Source organism: Lissotriton vulgaris, chromosome 1_1, assembly GCF_964263255.1.
Source record: "Lissotriton vulgaris chromosome 1_1, aLisVul1.2, whole genome shotgun sequence".
Classification (NCBI taxonomy): domain Eukaryota; kingdom Metazoa; phylum Chordata; class Amphibia; order Caudata; family Salamandridae; genus Lissotriton; species Lissotriton vulgaris.
Window position 1 is genome coordinate 1,770,182,522 of NC_141685.1, and position 18,262 is coordinate 1,770,200,783.

At 44.4% G+C, this 18,262-nt stretch overlaps 1 protein-coding gene and 1 non-coding gene across 2 annotated transcripts in view; both read left to right on the forward strand.

Annotated features, from left to right (window-relative positions):
- The window catches only part of AMDHD1 (amidohydrolase domain containing 1), a 135,974-nt gene extending 121,019 nt beyond the window's left edge, over positions 1-14,955 (forward strand). The window contains exons 7-9 of the mRNA XM_086919076.1: positions 5,569-5,662; positions 7,876-8,036; positions 14,616-14,955. Of these exons, the coding sequence (XP_086775202.1) occupies positions 5,569-5,662; positions 7,876-8,036; positions 14,616-14,721 (361 nt within the window). The 3' untranslated portion in view covers positions 14,722-14,955. The remainder of the gene's footprint in view (positions 1-5,568; positions 5,663-7,875; positions 8,037-14,615) is intronic.
- A 2,911-nt stretch (positions 14,956-17,866) lies between these two features.
- On the forward strand, positions 17,867-17,973 carry LOC147751189 (U6 spliceosomal RNA). Its single transcript, XR_015300383.1, has one exon. It is a non-coding gene; the product is annotated as a U6 spliceosomal RNA (small nuclear RNA).
- Positions 17,974-18,262: the final 289 nt, after the last annotated feature.

The following is an 18,262-nucleotide window of genomic DNA, read 5'->3' on the forward strand; positions in this document are numbered from 1 at the left end:
ATCCCAAAATGGCTGCCGAGACTCTTGCTTGAGCTCGCGACTCTATGTTGAGATCGCGCGCGTTCCTTCGCGCTTACCGCAGTTTCGCTGGTAATTCTTCAGAGGCGGTCGGGTGGGCTCCGATGTCGCTTCTCTTCTCTCTTCTTTCCTGCACGTCCAGGGTGGGCACCTGGTTCTTCAGATGGCGATGGCGTCGAGATGCACGTCGGCTCGATGTGCGTCGGCTCGTCTTCCACCTTCGTTCGCCAGTTGTCGTGTCCTCTCAGTGGGCACCACTCAGCACAATGACCACCAGGACACAGGTTGGTGCGCTCACATCTCTTTATTATATTCTTTGTACAGCAGGCTATGTGCACGTCCGCCCCGTGGTCATCCTGCTCGAAACTGTCCTCTTCCTGTCCCCTGACCGGATGTGGTGTCCGGTGACCTGGTCACCTCCCTCATGACCCACAGGGTCCTAGCGTCCTTGGTCCCTACACGTCAGGTCACTTAAAGGCACAAACACAGCAAAGCAATAAAAACACCAGGAGAGGAATTTTACTTTCATAAAATGAGACGCATCAAAAAGACTGTTTTCGGACTAAAGCATGGGGTTTTATTTGTGCAACACTCTCTAACAAAAGGCTTTCCCAGATGTCAAATGAACAACATTCCAATGTATGTGAGTGTGTGTGGTTGTGTGTGTGTATATTTAACTATATAAATCACCCAGCATCCTCTGTAATAAAGACAACTCTCTGCACTCCAATGGGGGGAATACATAATCTGTTCTTTATTTATCAAGCCAGCCGCATTCAGGACGCCGTTTAACTTCTTACGCCAAGCCTTTTTCAACTGAAAGGCGTGCCTTGGTTCTCTTTTATAAATGCATGTACGTGTGCTAATTAGAACCATGTGGTTTTCTTTAAAGCTCCAACTCCTTGTAAATATCAAAGTGTCCTGACAAGTGTTCAAATATTAAAGCAAGGAACTAGTATTCAGGTGCACTGTCCATAAAATGTGTCCATTGTCTGTAAATACGGCACCCCTTTAAAATGCTGGCAGTTCAATTAAGTGTCGTACTTTAAAAAAAAAAAAAATTGGCACCCCATTGCACTACTTAGCTTAATGCTCTCGTTCGTGCCCATTTCCGAAGCAGTTCTTGGTCTCTTAAACATAGGGTCAGTTTCTGATGTCAGGTGCTTTCCAGCGAGACCGTAACCCTTTCCTTGGTCCTTATGATATATATTTACTGCTCCAGGGGCAGACCGGTTTCACTCGCCGTGACTCCACTCAGATGCGGTAATGTCTGTTTGCTCCTGAACGCTGGTGGTTCAGAGCACGACGCAACCGCTGATGCGTGTAAACTTCACCCAGCATCCTCTGTAATAAAGAGAACTCTCTGCTGTCCAGTGGGGGAATACATAATTATTTTTTTCTTTATCAAGCCAGCAGCATTCAGGATGCGTTTCAGCTTCTTACACCAAGCCTTTGTCAACTAAAAGGCGCACCATGGTTCTCGTTTATAAATGCATGCTTGTGCACTAATTAGAACTATGTGGTTTTCTTTAAAGCTCCAGCTCCTTGTAAATATCAAGTGTCCTGACAAGTGTCACAATAATAAAGCAAGGAACCAGGCAAGTATTCAAGCGCACTGTGAATATATGTATATACAGGCAATGATTAAAACACACTTTATGAGTAAGCAAATGCAACTGTTAAATGCATGTAATAAAATACAGGCAGAGAATAATACTGGATGTCCACTGCAAGAAATCAGAAAGGTATATACACTAAATACATCAGATGATAATAACCACTGGAGACTTGAATGTGCACACAGACGCATGCACACATCACAATGCCAATACTCAAAGATAAAACACCTCACGGGCTGCAAATACTGCATCTTAACCCACTTCAGACTGGGAGATTTGCAGCTGAGTTAAGAGACTCAGCAAGCCAGGATCCTAAACTGAAGTAGACCCATCCCCCTACATTCAGTTCCAAAATCTCGGTTTCCAAGTCAACAAACCCCAGTTTTATAATCTCAAAGTGCTAGACATTTCTGAGAGGTCTCTCTCTCTCTCTCTCTCTCTCACTCTCTCTCTCTCTCACTCTCTCTCTCTCTCTCTCTCTCTCTCTCTCTCTCTCTCTCTCTCTCTCTCTCTCTCTCTCTCTCTCTCTCTCTCTCTCTCAAGAAATCTTCTAGGGAGAAAGGCACATACAGGAAACATGATGTCGTACATTCAAGAAAACACATAAAGTCAATTAAAACAATGGTAGTCAAAGGTCATCACGTGGTCCCAATATATGGGAGTATCTATGGCACTACAAAGGTGTAACATCTCACAAAGGCACAGAGCCCCTACTCTAAATTTCTACTTCAGTAGCGGATATTAGTCCCATACATGGGGCAAAGAAGTCTAAATTCCTAACAATATCCTAAGCAGGTCAGTTTACAATAATGAGAGTTACCAGACAGAACTCTAAATCTAGAGTACAAGCTGCTCATACATCATAGTCAAGCGACCCTATAAGTATTTCTGAGCTTCACCTGCAGCAGGAACTAGACAAGGTAAATGATTTGACTCAAGCCACCTACCATAAGGTAGAAGCTAAGGCAGAAACTGATATAAATGATTATGCAAGTTACAAACCGAACAAGGTGAAAGTGGGTAAAAAGGAAAAAGTCGACAACCCGATTGCAAAAAAAAGGGGCAGAAATTATATTCCCAATTTCTCGGTCACCTACACTTATAGCAAATACTCCTAACAACCTCGAAGTTGTCCTCCAAAGAATGGAAAAAGGAAACAAAGAAAATGCTACATTATGCATTTGAGAGGTTTTTACTTACAAGCAAACTTACTATTGACCAAGATCTAGGTCCATACAGTCCCCGGCAACCTCAAATAGAATTACGGACTACAATGCTAAAAGTCTAAAATTAGAATGTTTGGCCACAGGCACCCCTATTTCCACCCCCACTTTTAGCTCTAAATTAGAAGAAAAATGTTCATCTAGCCGACAAGGCGAAAATATAGTTCTGGGAAAGACTAGTTGCCATCACACGTGAACGTTAATCCACTGGATGAACTTTTCAATACCTGTGACCCTTGTACTAAAGGAGTTTGCAGCAGGCCAGTGGTTAAAAATACTGTTTTACAGGAAGAACTCAAACCTCTTTATCAGTCTGTAGTAAACAATACCCTTAATACTGTGGCAGTAGTGCATAAGAAATAATAGCATGTTAATTGCATCCTTCTCGGCCTACTATTAAACTGCAGTTTGCCACAACAACTAGATAGGGAACCTCTGTCTTCATGTTCTCAAAAACGGATTTCCTCTAGGATTGGCAGTAGTGCAACCAAGAGAGAAGAATGTGCCTCAGTAGAATTAGATGATGAAGTACTCTGTCCAGTGAACACTTACCATTTGCCCTTGGGTGCCCTTTATTGGACATGCGTAAATGGTACTAGGAGGTCTAGTACTTCTTCCCCTCTAAATACTGTAACTCCATCTCTAGTAGAGGCCAGGCTCAATCATGCCCCCCCCTGAAAATCCTCCTGCACAAACAATCGTTGTGATTATGCGAACCATGTATCAGACATTAGATATAGTGGCTACTGACCTGATGTCCCAATCCTCTAAATTTGATGAACCGATTATAGTAATGCTGTTTTACTCTACGCCAATTATTGGAAGTGTTTTAATGGCTAACTACTTACTTTGAACCTGGGGAACCAAGTTTGAATCTTGTCATTGGCACTTTCCTAAAAATCATGTGGGCAAATCACTTAATCTTTTTATGGCTAAAATGTATATATGTGAAATGCAATTGTTAAAATATATTATAATTCAAATATGTAAATCTATACTTGATGTACACATTCTTTTATTGCCCCAGAGCAATGTTCGGGTGGTAGATCTATAAATACATACATACAAATGCACCTCTGGTAAAGTTGTAAAACCTGCAAAACCAGATTTTGGATTACTTTTTTCCTGTAATTTATTTTTTGAAACTTTCATACACATCTACACCTCTTTGTACAACCTTAATATTTTCATGAGTAGATCCGGTCACCACAAGAGTTCTTAGAACTTTAGGTGATATCTGCAAGCAGATAAAGCATACCATTTTATAAAGCTCTATTTACTACATTATGGAGTATAATACACTGATGATGCTGAATATTTTCTCAGTTATTCATTAACTCTGATAAACGTGGCACATAAAATATATATATATTTTTGTACACTACTGGGCATCCCAATTAGCGGCGGTAAACCACGCTATCTATGGCTCTCCCGGACTCCCGGAGACCCCGGATACGCTATGGACCGTGGGGCGACTTCACAAGGGCGCTCTATTCCAGGACCGGCTGTTTTCCTCTTGCAGGCCCCTCAGCCCATGCAGTTCAGGGTGGCATACGGCCACCCGATTTCTCAAGTGGGATGGCAAACTTACCCTGGTGACTCCATTGTGGCACTTGGAGAAGTTAGGCAGCTTGTGGAAATCTAAGGGTTCGACAAATGGGATCTCATCGGGATCTCGCAGATCAGGGACGTCTGGGGGACGGACACTATGCTCACATTCGATGCTCTCCAAGAAAAGTATCAGCTACAAGAGAGTTAGCGTTATCGTTACCTCCAGGTTCGACACGCTTTGCTCATACACATCCCCAGGGACACTGTGCTACCGGACCTCTCCCCCCTGGAAGATCGAGTGCTGGATGGTCATCTCCCCGAAAAGACCAAATCGTTGATATATAAAAAAAATAATCAATAACATGGGAGACCCACTGGCAAACCTTAGGAAACAATGGAAAGGGGATGGCTTGGAACTAGATGAAGAGGACTGGAGAGGGCCGCCTCCTCTCTGAAGCTGATGGCTATTCAAATGAGGCTCAGGCTGGTGCAATTAAAGATACTCCATAGGTCATACACCACAGGACCCCAGCTGGTACACATGGGTCGGGCGGAGAACGGGGAGTGTCGGAGGGGATGTGGTGAGATTGGAACCCTCATGCACACATTATGGCACTGTGCAGCAATACAAAATTACTGGGTCAAAATCCACGAGAAGATGCGAGTGGTATTGGGGGTGGATTTGCCGCTTGAGGCTCGGAGATGTATCCTGAATGTATGGGAGCCCACGGATCTGAGTGTGTGTGGGAAACAATGGGCGATGCTAGCATGTATGATTGCAAAGCGCAGCATTGCCCAGCTTTGGGGAGCTGGTCAACCGCCCCGGGTGGGGAAGTGGATGGAAGATCTGGATTAGTGCATGTTTTGTGAGAGGACGGTTTATGTCACCAAGGGATGCCCCGCTAAATGGGAGAAGGTTTGGGGAGCCTGGAACAGTTATCTGGGAGATCTATGTGTACCACCAGTTGTCAGAGACGATGCAGCAGCGCATGAGTCCCCATGATCCTCAAAATGTTATCCTGTGTGTATAACTTGTACAATGGAACTGTAGATACGATACTGTGAAAATGGTAAATGTCACCGGATGCCTTTTTATTTTCATTCTTTGGTTTGTTAATAAAAAGAATTTAAAAAATATATATATTTTTTTTTTGTAGGCTCAAACAGCCGAGGGCCAGGGATATGTTGGATGCTGGAGTCATAGTTGCTCTTGGTAGTGACTTCAATCCCAATGCTTATTGCTTTTCAATGGTAAGCAAGACATTTTGTTAATATCGCTTATGTTCTAAATGTTCATTTTTAAAAACTGGAATTTTGACAAACCTAGACAAATTCACTATACAGTGAATGAATGAATGAATGAAAGGGCACTGTTACTTAGAGGAGTGTCCTGGGGCTCTGTACAGTCACTTAGCAGTGTTGCCTGTAGGGGTAAAGCAAAAGGAGAGGGTATCATTGAGCAGGATAATAATGCAGTCTGCTGTTTATCTGCTAAGAAATGTCAAGCCTGCTGCAGCAAGCACTGGCCACGTTAAAAGTTAATTTTATGATCATACTCTCTAAATAAGTAAGTGTGCCCATAAACCTTATGAAGGGTTTCACAATATATAGAGCAGTAGACATCTAACAGTCTTTGAAGGTCAGGATGTTCAGGAATTTGAATTAGACGATGTTTATGGATATCTCTTAAAGTAAAGGGAAGATCTGGGGTACCATGGTGAGCAGATCCAGTCGCAGATCTGGATCTGCTCACCATGGTGCCCCAGTTTGGACACTGCCATGTGCAAATCAGTATTGACCCTGCTCCCCATGGGAAAGGTCGAGCCCAAACTGCCGGGCCAGGCCATCCCTAGACTGGAAATCAAGCATCCTGGGACCGGTTTCAGGGTATAACAACTCATCAGCTAGGCTAGCTTGAATCCAGTGGCATAGCGAGCACTTGACCCATGTCTGTGTATACCCTTTCCCCTTAGGGTGACTATAGCAGCACAAAAAGATGATGGACAGAATGCTGACTATTTTCAAACACTTCGCCCCAGTCACAGATCTGGGTTAAAGTCAATTGAAAATTTCCTAGAATGGCGTTAGGTTTTACTTTGCGAAAGAGGAGAAAGGAAGAGATGGGCGCAGTTTGGAGCAAAGAAAAAGGGGTGGAGTTGAACTGAAGGTTGTAAAATAGAATGGTGACAGTAGTTTCTGGAAAAAAATGCTGACCCTGATACCTTCTGGGGACTTCCATAGTCCAAAGGAGTAATTAGTGATGGCTCCTCGCACCTCAAAAACTAGATGACCAGGCGAAAGGCATTTTAATACAATCTATGTCGCTTACTACGAAAAGGATAATTTCATATTTTTGTTTCATTAGGAAGTTTTATGCTTAGATTTGTGTTCATACCCATTGTGGGCCCACATTATTAGTTGATCTTTAGGAAGTACTTTCCATGATGCAAAGTTGTTGGTAGCTTTGTAGAGATTTATTTGGAGACGAAAATTCATTGAAGATTGATTAACCTGTGTAATCAGGTATAATATTCTATGCAAATTCCATAGCAATATAATCTGGTCTTGATATAACCTAAGTATTTAGAGACTATTATACAGAAACTCATCGACAGGCCATAACGTTTAGAATGAATCAAAGATTTTTTTTGTAGCTTGAAAGGAAGTCTGTTTTTATCCTGTGCACAAAGAATATAAGCATGCCTCTAACAAGTGTATAATAAATATCACATTGCAGCAGTTATGGAATAAGCACATTAACATTAAACATTAAATACTGAACATTCTATAGCAAAACAGCTATTTAAAATTCTAGTAAACTTTTTGTGGATTCACAAAAAACTGCCTATTTAACCATTTAAATGTTGTGTTGCATCTAATGTTGAGTATCGTTTAATAGTAAAATAAGAAAATCAAAACTTGCTTATATGTGTAAAATTATATATATTATGTGTATATTTTAATTATTGCCACTTTGACTTTGACTTCAATTGCGAGCTTCATTATGTTTGTCATTGCTTTTGACATTTAATGCTAGGTCAGTTATTGCATTTTAGGGATAGCTTGAGGTTTTTTTTTGTAGACAGAGTTTCATTCTCAGAGCATATTCATTCAAGCAGATCACAATTTTATTGTTAATTAGGATCTTACATCACTAGAGGAAGAAATTATGAATTATAGTTTATAAATAAAAATATAATCCCCAATTTTTGTAATCTGCCATCTTTTGGTCCAGTTTAAACCTCTTACAAAGCGCATGATCTTTGTGTGCATTCTATCTCTGATCTAGTTTATTTAAACTCAAAAAAGAATATGATGTTTGTTTGTTTAATAGAATTGTCTGAAAATTGTTCAACATTTAATTTACCAACACTTGCATGTGTTTTATTGAATCCTACTACCAAGATAGCATTCCAAATTGTTTTCATTAATCATCTGCATTTCTGCTGTTCTTTTTTCTTTAGCCAATAGTAATGCATTTGGCCTGTGTTAATATGAAAATGTCAATGAATGAGGCCTTAGCTGCTGCAACCATTAATGCTGCTTATGCTCTTGGAAAGTCTGACAGCCAAGGCTCTTTGGAGGTTGGAAAAGAAGGGAACCTTATTATCATAAATTCCCCCAGGTGCGTATTTGGAGAATGTCTTTTACAAGCACACTTGCATGGCTTCTATATGATAAAAATTCAGTCCCTAAGTTGGTTCATGCTCCCAGCGAAATGTCACTTACTCTTACAGTTTCTTTGTCTTTAACTTAAACCACTGACCTTGAGAAATATCATCTTAAGCAAAATGTCGATAGCTTTGGGTTTTCAACTAAGAAGGGGAAAGTTAGTGCAATTTTTCACAGATGTGTAGGCAGCGTAGGAAAAGGACCACACAACTGCAATTTAAATAGGAGATTGTTGAATACTTTGTATATTTGTGTTCATACTACACACTCTAAAACACTCCTGTGAGTGACCGTCACCAAACACAATTTTATTACAGTAAGTGTTGTCAGGATGCACAATCTTAACTCCTAAATTAGAAAAAATAGAGTATCATTTAAATTACACTAGATTGACAAATATCCTCTAAGGGGAACCAAAGTTATGCATATTTAAAGTTAAATAAGAATAGTACCAAAAATACTTTCACTAATGATAGTATATGGAAGCAGTAGACCGAAACCTAGGTATGATTTCAGGCCAATCACAATGGGTCAATACACCAAGCAGGTTTGTCCCAGTCAAAAGTTTTAGTCGGATATTTTTTATGAGCTCTAAATCCTCCAATGAGGCAAGCCTGAAGCAGTATTTGAGGAAGATGAATTGAAAGTGGACATTTTGCCACAAGGTGCACCTGATGGATCTTAAGGTCTTGAAAGCCCGGCTTTCTGTGGTTTTTGGAGCAGCTCCTCTGATGACTTCAAAGGTTTCACTACTTTAGGGAAAGCACTAATGGCTCAGGATTCACTCCAGCAGATGCCACCAGAAAGTTCCAGTCCAGGTCCCATTGGTGCTAGTCTACTGGCACGTCAGGAAATAGGCCTCTTGCTGCTTGTGTGCCTCTGCAATCACATAGAAGGTTAGCCTACTGACCCTTCAAGCCCATTTCATTGTCCTGGCTACAGGAGGGAGTAGGTCCAGCCCTTGTGGGCTCCTCTGATGTCACAAAGAGCAGGTCGAGTTCTCTTCTGATCTACAGGTGCAGAAAGTGTTCTGAGGAGGTTTCCTTGGGGTGCTACAGTTATTGTATTATTTGCAGTAGCCAGAGGGTTAAAGTGACTCCTGCACATTCCCTATCCAATGGGGAAAAAAGTTCCCTTGGGCAACCCTTTCGGCTTGTGCAGCACTTCCTATTTGCCTTAGTGTGGACAGTCTCACTCTGCACCCCATTCTTACAATACAAGATGGGGGGGGGGCCTTCCTCTCTTGTGCAGAGCTCTTGTGCCCACCCAGAGGTGTGGCCAGGGAAATGAGCAGCCCCCCCCCCCTCTTGTGTCCAGTCCAAACCCATTCGAAGTCAACCTGGTTAGTGTGGCCTTTTGGGACAAAGACTTTTGCTTCTTCAGGTCTCGTCTTGCACTAAACTATGAATGGGCAGGCCTCACCACTCTCCCATTAAAGTTAATGAAGTTCATTGATCCATCCTAGACTGTCCTTTCCGAGCTGGAAGGGATCAAATGCCCCACAACCAGTCACCAGGCCGAATCCATTGTTCTTGTCTGGGAGCAGATTCTACACCTTATTAAGCTCATGCACTTGCTGATCATCTGCTAGTAGGCTAATGCAGGGAGAATGTAGCTTTGTAAAAGTTATTTACCTAAAAATGTATCAAAAATCAAACATCAGAAATAAATTGAAATCTTATAGAAACTAAAAATAAAAGGTTTGAATGATTGTTAGCCTTTGCATGTCACACATTACATATGAAAAAATATAGTCAGTACTTTGACATTTTCTAAGATCCAGCTACAGCCCTGCCTATGAAAATAGGTTTTGGAGTCTAGTTCCAGGTGGAACATGCCAGATTTAATTACACACATTTCCCAGTTATGTATATTGTGCATCAACCTTGTGAGCAACAAGGAGTACTCAAGGGTGATTTAATAATATTTAAAGCAGAGTTTCCCACCAGCCCAAAAATTATTTTGACAGGTTTAACAGCAGGTTTTGAGGCTGCTGCAGTCAGGCTACACATGAAAGTTCTGACATCCTGTTACTGGCCTACCCTGTGGATGGTACTAGAGGTGCTGCAGTGCTAAGATTCAGAAAAGGGGGTGGTGATGAACAGAGTGTCTGAATTAAGCAGACCCCTTTTCTGAATCATTTTTGTCCACCATAAGCGTGGAAGGGTATACTCAGATGTGAGTCCCTAGCTCATTGCACCATCAGGATTCAAGCAAGCCGGGCCGAAGACGGCTGAAATGCCAGAAACTGGTCCCCGGTAGCTTGTTTCCTTCCCAGTATAAGAATTGGCTTGGTAGTTTGGTCTGCCCTGTTCCCATGATGCACTGGGCCAGGGTCAGACTAATTTGCATATAGCCAAGTTCTGAGCTGGGATGGTGCAGTGAGCTGAAAAACGGTGATGGATCAAGCCCTGATCTTTGGACTGGGTAAGAGTGGTCTGCTTAATTCAGACACTCTGTTCATCACCACCCCCTTTTCTGAAGCAGTGCTAAGATGGCCTTTAACTTCCTGGCCCGCCTTATTTCCTGCAAACAATTCTAGGGACTTATGTACAATTTAAACGGGTGTAAGCCAACTTAACCATGTTTAAAAGGGGGATCAGAGTTGGGGAAGCGGCACAGGCACTTTAGTCCTTTATAGGGTTAAAGCAAAACCTAGCAAAAAAGGGTTCAGAAATAGGTGAAAAATCTGGGGAGACTGTGTAGAAAAGGCAGATATACTACATCTATGCTTCATGGTGGCAGTCATCTTTGGCAAGTCTCATGAGAATCCTGCAGGCACATGGGACATGCATCCTTCTTGTCTTTAGTTGGGTATTTCGCAGCCTGCATCTTTCTGAGACATCCGGCTGCTGCCCAGACAGTGTCCAGACCCTGCACACCCGTCCCACCCTCCTCTGCTCCTGAAGACCTACACGCTTATCAGCCTTGGATTAGCTCATTGCAAGCAACGAGCACCATGGTAAGCACTTTATATGCTGGATCCTGACAAGTTACACCCACTACTTTAATCAGATACACTCCTTTAATGGAGATTTTTAAAGCTTTTATTTGGGCATATGCGTGCATATATACTCATATTTAGCATCCGTTACCTTATGGATGCTTATGTTGTTGAGTAGTTGTACAAAACATTTACATGGCTTCAAAAATTGTGACTTAGTCTGACTTTTTTATGCTTTCATAAATCACCCCTGAACTGTGTGCCTTGCAAGCCAACAGGGTATGGTGCTAATGTATAACAAAAAGGTGCAATACCTATTTGGGTTAGTGTGGCCTAACAAAGAAATAAAAGCCAAAAATAATTTCACTTGGTGGCCTTGTAGATGTTTCCCTAAGTAAATTTAGTTAAGATTAAAATCTTAAATTCCTATCTCCATTGAGGAAAAATCTACACAATTGACTTATTTCCTGCTTAGGTTGTATAATCTGATTTGAAAATGATATACTTTAAGCTGCTTGAGCAAAAACTGGCCACTCATCACTCCTGCAGAGCTTGAATAAACATCATTAGCTAAGCGTTAACGGTCCGGGCTCAGAGCACAATGGCCTACCCCTAGCCCAGGAAGGGTTCATGGATGTTAACAGATGAACACTTAGCTGGGATTGCCTATCTGGGTGTGGACTGGAACAGTTGGCAGTACAAAGGTTCCCTTTAGGACTACATAATTTAACTTGGTATGCCAAGGAGGGCTTATCCTGTTAATTTCCAGAACCCACCTAGATAGCCTAGTTTCAGTATCAGTAGGAAGGAAAAACAGTTTTGACCAAGTCTGAGGATAGCTCAACTGAACTGGGGATGAAAGAACTGTGTTGCAAAAGGGGCACCTGGGTAATTTTACAGTTAGGCAAAGATGAAGTGCTGCAAAAGTAGGTGGCGCTGTGAGAAAATGTTCAGGACGGGGTGGTTGAATGTTGCCTATCATTCGCCAGCGCACAGGATAAATCTGGCACCTCAGACACCACCAATACCTCAGAACATTGATCCACCTGGGAAAGCTCCTTCCAAAGAAGTCCCTTCTAGAAGAAGAATATTCACACAAGGCCTTCTCACTCTTTTGGCACCCAGGGACGAGAACTGTTCACCAATCTATTAAAAGGGACAGTTTAGGCCTGGCAAAAGGTTTAGTTTGCCAGTTCGCAATGGCATTTTAAAACAAACTGCACACACAGTCTGAAATGGGCAGACCTGAGACATGTTTAAAAAGCCTACTTCAGTAGGTGGCACAAAAAGTGCGGCAGTCCCAGTAGTAGCATTTTATTTCAAGGCCCTGGGTACATGTAGCACCACTTTACGAGGGACTTATAAATAAATGTATTATGCCAATTGTGTAGAAGTCAATTTACCATGTTTAAAGGAGTAAGCCTAAGCACTTTAGAATTGGTTAGCAGTGGTTAAGTGCACAGAGTCCAAAAAGCCAACAAAAACGGGTTGAGAAAACAGGAGGGTGAAGGCAAAATGTTTAGGTAGGACCCTGCAGAAAGGGCCTAGTCCAACAAAAGGTGAAACTTTGTACTGGGTATGGTGCCATCTATTACCCCTCAAAACGCCTTCGCTGGCTCTAAAATTCAGATTTATCCCACTTGAACTTTTTGGGCCAAAACCAATGGCTTTAGTGGGAGCTCAAATATGATGTATCCAATTTCGAAGGACCCTCACCCGCCACAGCCTTTGCCATTGCCCACATGGAAAATGTTACCTTCCATAAAAAAGACTAAGTAAGAAGTTAAACCTTTGGATGGGACAACCCACCTACTGTATCTGACTTCCGCTTCAACACAGTCACCCTGAAATTGCATTGTGGACCCGGTAAGCAGCTAATAGTGATTTTTGAGGGTGATTTTCTATTGCTTGGTCTTTTTTGCCCTAACCCTAAAAATCATATATCTGATGATCCTGATGTCTTTTTGCTCATTACATGTTTTTCTTTTTTGTAAATTGGTCTGTAAATTTTAAGTGTTGTGTTCTGAACTTTACAATTGCTCCTACTGCTTGAACTTATCAAGTACTTAGAGATTACCTGCGCCTTGATCCATAGCTGTCCAGGCTTGAGCAGAGATTCTCTCAGAACAGTGTTTTGGCTTGAGCAGATTTATTGAGTTGGAAGGGGGTATCCCACCCCACGTTAAACTCTATTTCTGACACTCAGCATGTCATGAAAACTATGCTTACCATTTGTTGAAGTTCGATCACCATTCACATGGCAGTCTTACATGAGGAAAACTCTACCAGTTTTGTTGGTGCCCCAGTTACATTGGGTTGCTGCCTCACCACAATCTTTAGCAGACTAACCACCATTTCAAGGGGAACCTGACAGGGGGCACAAAGGTGCTTCAGCAGTGGATGTCCACCATGGATGTATCCCCAAGAAGGACACAACAAATGATAGCGGTGTGACCAGAGTCTATTTTTTGATGATTTTATTTTACCACTTTGTCTAATTTAAGCTATTGGTCCCTAGACAGGCCACACCTCCTGATTATCTATACTCTATTGATTGTTTATTGTCTTGGTTAAAAGAAGGAATAGCTTGTCAGTTGAGTTTATTAAATACCTGGCAGGGAAGTTAAATGAGCATTTCAACAATAAACAACTGTTCAGTAAATGTATACAGAAATGGCCTTTTCTCAGTAAGATGAATAAAGAATATTTCGGTTCATTCTCATTTTGAAATTTGCGGTTATATTTTTCCAGATAAGTTACTTTGATGATCAGGTTTCTTGTGTATGGGGAGAGGGAAAGTGATAATTATAGCCCAGGGTTTATAATCTTGAATGTGTTAAACTCCTAAACCATCCATGTGATTATGGGCCTGATTACAAGTTTGGCAGCCCAGCAGTGGGCTGCCACACCAGCGCCCCTCTGCGAGACTGCCCTACCCATCGTCGGACCACCCTCCGTATTCAGAGTTGAGTCTGGTGCCGACGGTCCTGCTGCGCAGTGGTTTTCTAAGGCTCAAAGGAGAGCCAAAGAAAGGCAGCGCGGTGGGTGTGCTGCAGAACGTTCCTGCACATGGAGAAATGCACCATGTAATGCATTTCTTCCTGTGCAGGGACTGGGGGTGCAAACATGCGGGGGCACACCATGTGCCCCCCATGCATGCACCTCCTTGCACAGAGGTACAAGGGCTCTTTAAGCCCCCCCCCCCCCCCCCCCCGAGTTGCCACAGTGCCACCCTTTCCATGGCGGGCTCACTGCTGTTGATAGGATCGCAGTGAGGCAGCTCGTAATATGCTCTGCAATGCTGCATCAGTAACACCAAAACACACATGATGAACACACAGCATGTTGCCGCCTCAAACCACTGCACCACCGCCCGGGATCCATGATGTGCAGCGGACCTGTGGTGGCCTGACCACCGCACTCGAAATACGGCAGGCAGACCGCCACCACACATTCGTACTCCTAATTGGGTACTTTGTATTTCGACTTTAACAACATTAACTGAGACCTTTGTAGAAAGAGAGCATTGAGTATGTCAATTCAGTGTATAGTTACTCTGCCTATTAATTTTTCTTATTTCTTTTTCAGATGGGAACATCTTATTTACCAGTTTGGTGGTCATCAAGAAATAATTGAATTTGTGATTGTCAAAGGGAAAGTAATCTATGAGAATGAACGCGTTCTGGGCTACTAAATCGCTTCTGATATAAGACCTTGCAATATCGCAAACTACCAACAATATTATAAATAATGTTAAAAAAGCTAAATATATTAAAAATACAAATTTGCGAATGCCAATATCATTTACAAATGGTCAAATGCAGGAATTGCTGTCATTCCAAAGCAAACACACCTTGTATTCAAAATCATGTCAAACATTTATAATGCTACGTTAAAAAAATAAAAAAAATATTGTAGTAAACATGCAATATCTAGTCTCTTTGTCTTCCAAAGTAATGTACGCTTTTACTGTAAAATGAAAACCTGATTGTGTGAGAAGTGTGAGAAATTAGTTGCAACTGTCCGCAGATTGCAAAGCTTCCATAAACTGTCCATTTTGGAAATGGAGTCCCACACAATAGCAGGTTAACTTAGCACACCAGGAAGAACAATCTGATTTGAACTGCAAATGCATTTCAGCTCCCGAAGTGCTTGAGACAAAGCTATACAGTTATGCCCTTATTCACATTGCGATTTGCAGGGGAAAAGGTTTGTGTGTGAACACATCCACGTCACACACTTACTTCACTTTATAGCAACACGGAGCAGGCATGGCTGGTCCATTGGGGCTGAGAGGCCACACCCCTCCCCGTTTTGCCCCTCATGAACAGTGTCTGTCAGGCTGAACAAAGGTCAGCCGGACCAACACTGTTAATTTTCAGGTCAGGCAGTCAGAAGTTAGGCACGCGCTAATGCGCAGGCTCCTGGCTGCCTGAGCTGAACTTTGCTGGGCTGAGGAAGTCACAGCTGTGTGAGCGTGATGTCCTCAGTGCAGCAAAAGTCCCTGAGGCCCTCACCTCAGTGATGAGGGGTAGCGCCACTGATTGCCTCACACCTGTGCGCTTCAGTTTTAAGCCCTGAAGCGCTCAAGGTGAAGTGTCAATCAGTGACACTTCTTCACAGACTGGGGTGGGGTCAGCAGTCTCACTGACCCCATCCCACTCTGTTATTACGTTGGGACTGCTGCCTTCCAGGTCAGCCAATGAGGGAAGGCAGCAGTCCCAAGCCTCCTGGAACCTCCGAGGCAGAGCTGGCTGCAGGTAAGTGTGTGCTTTTCTTTTAAATTGATGTCAGGTGCATACATGCGTTTAAGTATGAATGTTTGGTGAAGAGTGTTGAGAACGGATGTGTTTTGATTGTGTGTGCATTGCTGTGAGTGTTGTGTATTAACTCCTCGTTAGTCTTCCTTGCCACATGAGTTACATAGTGAGCTTCAGCTCCACACCAGAACCCTCCAAAGCAAAAAGTCAGCCTCCCATGCCTCCCATGCGTCTTCAGGTAAGTGGTTCCTGCTGTAGCAGGAGCATGGGTCCTTGGTCGGTGGTCCTGCTCTAGCAGCCTCTGGGGCTTTTTGGACTTTCCCCCCTTCCTTCCTCCGGTCTCTTTGAGGCCGGTTAGGCTCTGCTCTAGCGGGCCAGGGGTCAATAGAGGGGGGCGGGGGGAAGGGGGGCTTGGGGGGGGGTTGGTCTGGGGCTTTGCTGTTTCTGAGCCCTTCTGGCCCCTCGCCTCGCGCTGCCTGTGACGGTTTATTTTTGCCGGCACCGGTATCTGCAAGGGGCCCGTGTTTGTCCTCCTCTTTTCCCGGGTCCCCTTCCTTCCCATGTATCGGGCGCATTTTTATGCAGCTCTGTCGTTGTACGGGTTGATGCAGAGCAGCGCGTGCAGTGTGGAGGGGGTGACTCAGGGGGTGGGGGTGTTGCTGCGCCCGTAGGCGCCTGCTCCCAGGGGTCTCGCTGCACCGCTCGTGTTTGTGGTCAGCAGCTTTTAGTCTCTTGAGTGTGTTGATGCTAGTTATGGCTGCTCCGCCTGTTTCCTGCCTTGCTGCGCTCCTCGGGCCCGGCCTCCGTACGGCCTGGATATTGTCGGGCTCACCTTTGCCATCCGGGCGGGTGCGGTCCTTGGACATCCCCGGCTGTGTAGACCCGGTTACTTACCGGTAATCTTCAGTCCGGTCGGGGTCCTTCTTCCCGCGTTTTCCGGCCTGGGCGGCTGTGGCGTTCTGCTCCTCCCTCGGGGCTCCGAATGTGGGCGGGTCCGGTTCCCTGGCTTCGCTCAGTGGTGCGGCAAGCGGGTCGTGATAGCTCAGTTGGGAGGGCGTTGGTCTGCAGTGCTGAAGGTCCCTGGTTCGATCCCTGGCTTGACATTTATGTATTGGACGGAATACGTGAAGGATAGTATTCGCATTTTTTTTGGTGGATCTCTCTTGTGTTTTCCTTTGGAATTTACACTGGTGTTCCCTTCCCTCGTTGCTGTAACGGTGCCCCGCTCTTCTGTCCACCTTTTCGGTGGCTTGGCCTGTGTGTCATGGGCCCTGCTGGTGCATGTTTGGGGGTGTTCTGTCAACGCTCTCGGGTCTCACGGGTACTGTGGCTCATTGGGTAGTGTTTTCCCTTTGGTGGCATCTGCTCTCACAGGCCTGGGTTCGAGTCCCGCTTCTGCTGTGTCCGTTGATTTTCGGACGTTGTTTTTTTATTTATTTATTGTTATTCTTAAGTTGCACGTTTTGCAGTCGCTGAGTGGCTGTTTCCATTCCCGGCTCCTGCGCTGGTTTTCTGTGGCAGTGCCTCACTCTTGGATGGGGCTTTGGCTCTTCGAGTGGTTTGCCTTTGGTGGCGCAGGCGCTTACGGCCCAGGGTTCATCTTTGGGCTCCTCTTCTGGTCGGTTTTCAGTTGTTGGGCATGGTCAGGGCTGGTGCCTGGGTGGGTCTCCTCCTGGGTTTACCTGGTGCTGTCGACCTGGTGGTTCTCTGTTCCTATTATTGGGCTGTGGGTTTTTTTTGGACATTTTTGTGCCCTCCGCAGTTGTTCCTGGTCCTGCTTGGTGTGGTCTTTGGGTTTCCGGGGGCTGTTGCTCCTGTTCTTTCTTCTCGGGCTGCTTCTGTGGTCTCCGGGTTGGCTTTTGGCTTATGTTTTTTTCTCCATGGGCCTTGGCGGTGGTTTCTCCTCCTCCTGCTCCGTTGCTCGCCGGGCTCCCATTGCGCCCTCTTCCTCGTGTGTGGTTCACATGCTCAGCGGGTGCTCATGGGGCGTGTTCGCTTCGGCTGCCTCCTGGGGTCTCTGAGGTTGCCTTTTTGCCAGTGGTTGACACGCATGTTTGTTGTGCGTTCTGTGTCTCCTCAGTGCTTGCTTCAGCGGCGCATATACTGGTGTTGGTACTATCCCGTGAGGTTTGGCATGGCCCCTGCGAATGGTTGGCACGCATGTTCGTGTGGCATTCCATGTTTGGCGTCTCCCATTGGGTTGCTCTCTCTGCTTTTTCGCAGGGTTCCTTGGTTTGGCTTGGGGCCATGGTGCTATGGCTCAGTGGTAAGTCTTGTGCCTTTGGTGGTGCCCGCCAATGTCTGGCCGGGGTTCGGTTCCTGCCGTTGTTGTAGTTGTATCCATGTGTGGTGCATTGGATTGCTTGTTATTCAACGCCTGTGGCGTTGGGTTGTGGGGCCTCTGCTTCGTGATTTGCTGTGTTGCCTTCCGGGCTTTGGGCCTGTGGTCCTTTTGTCCTGTGGACTCCTGTCCCC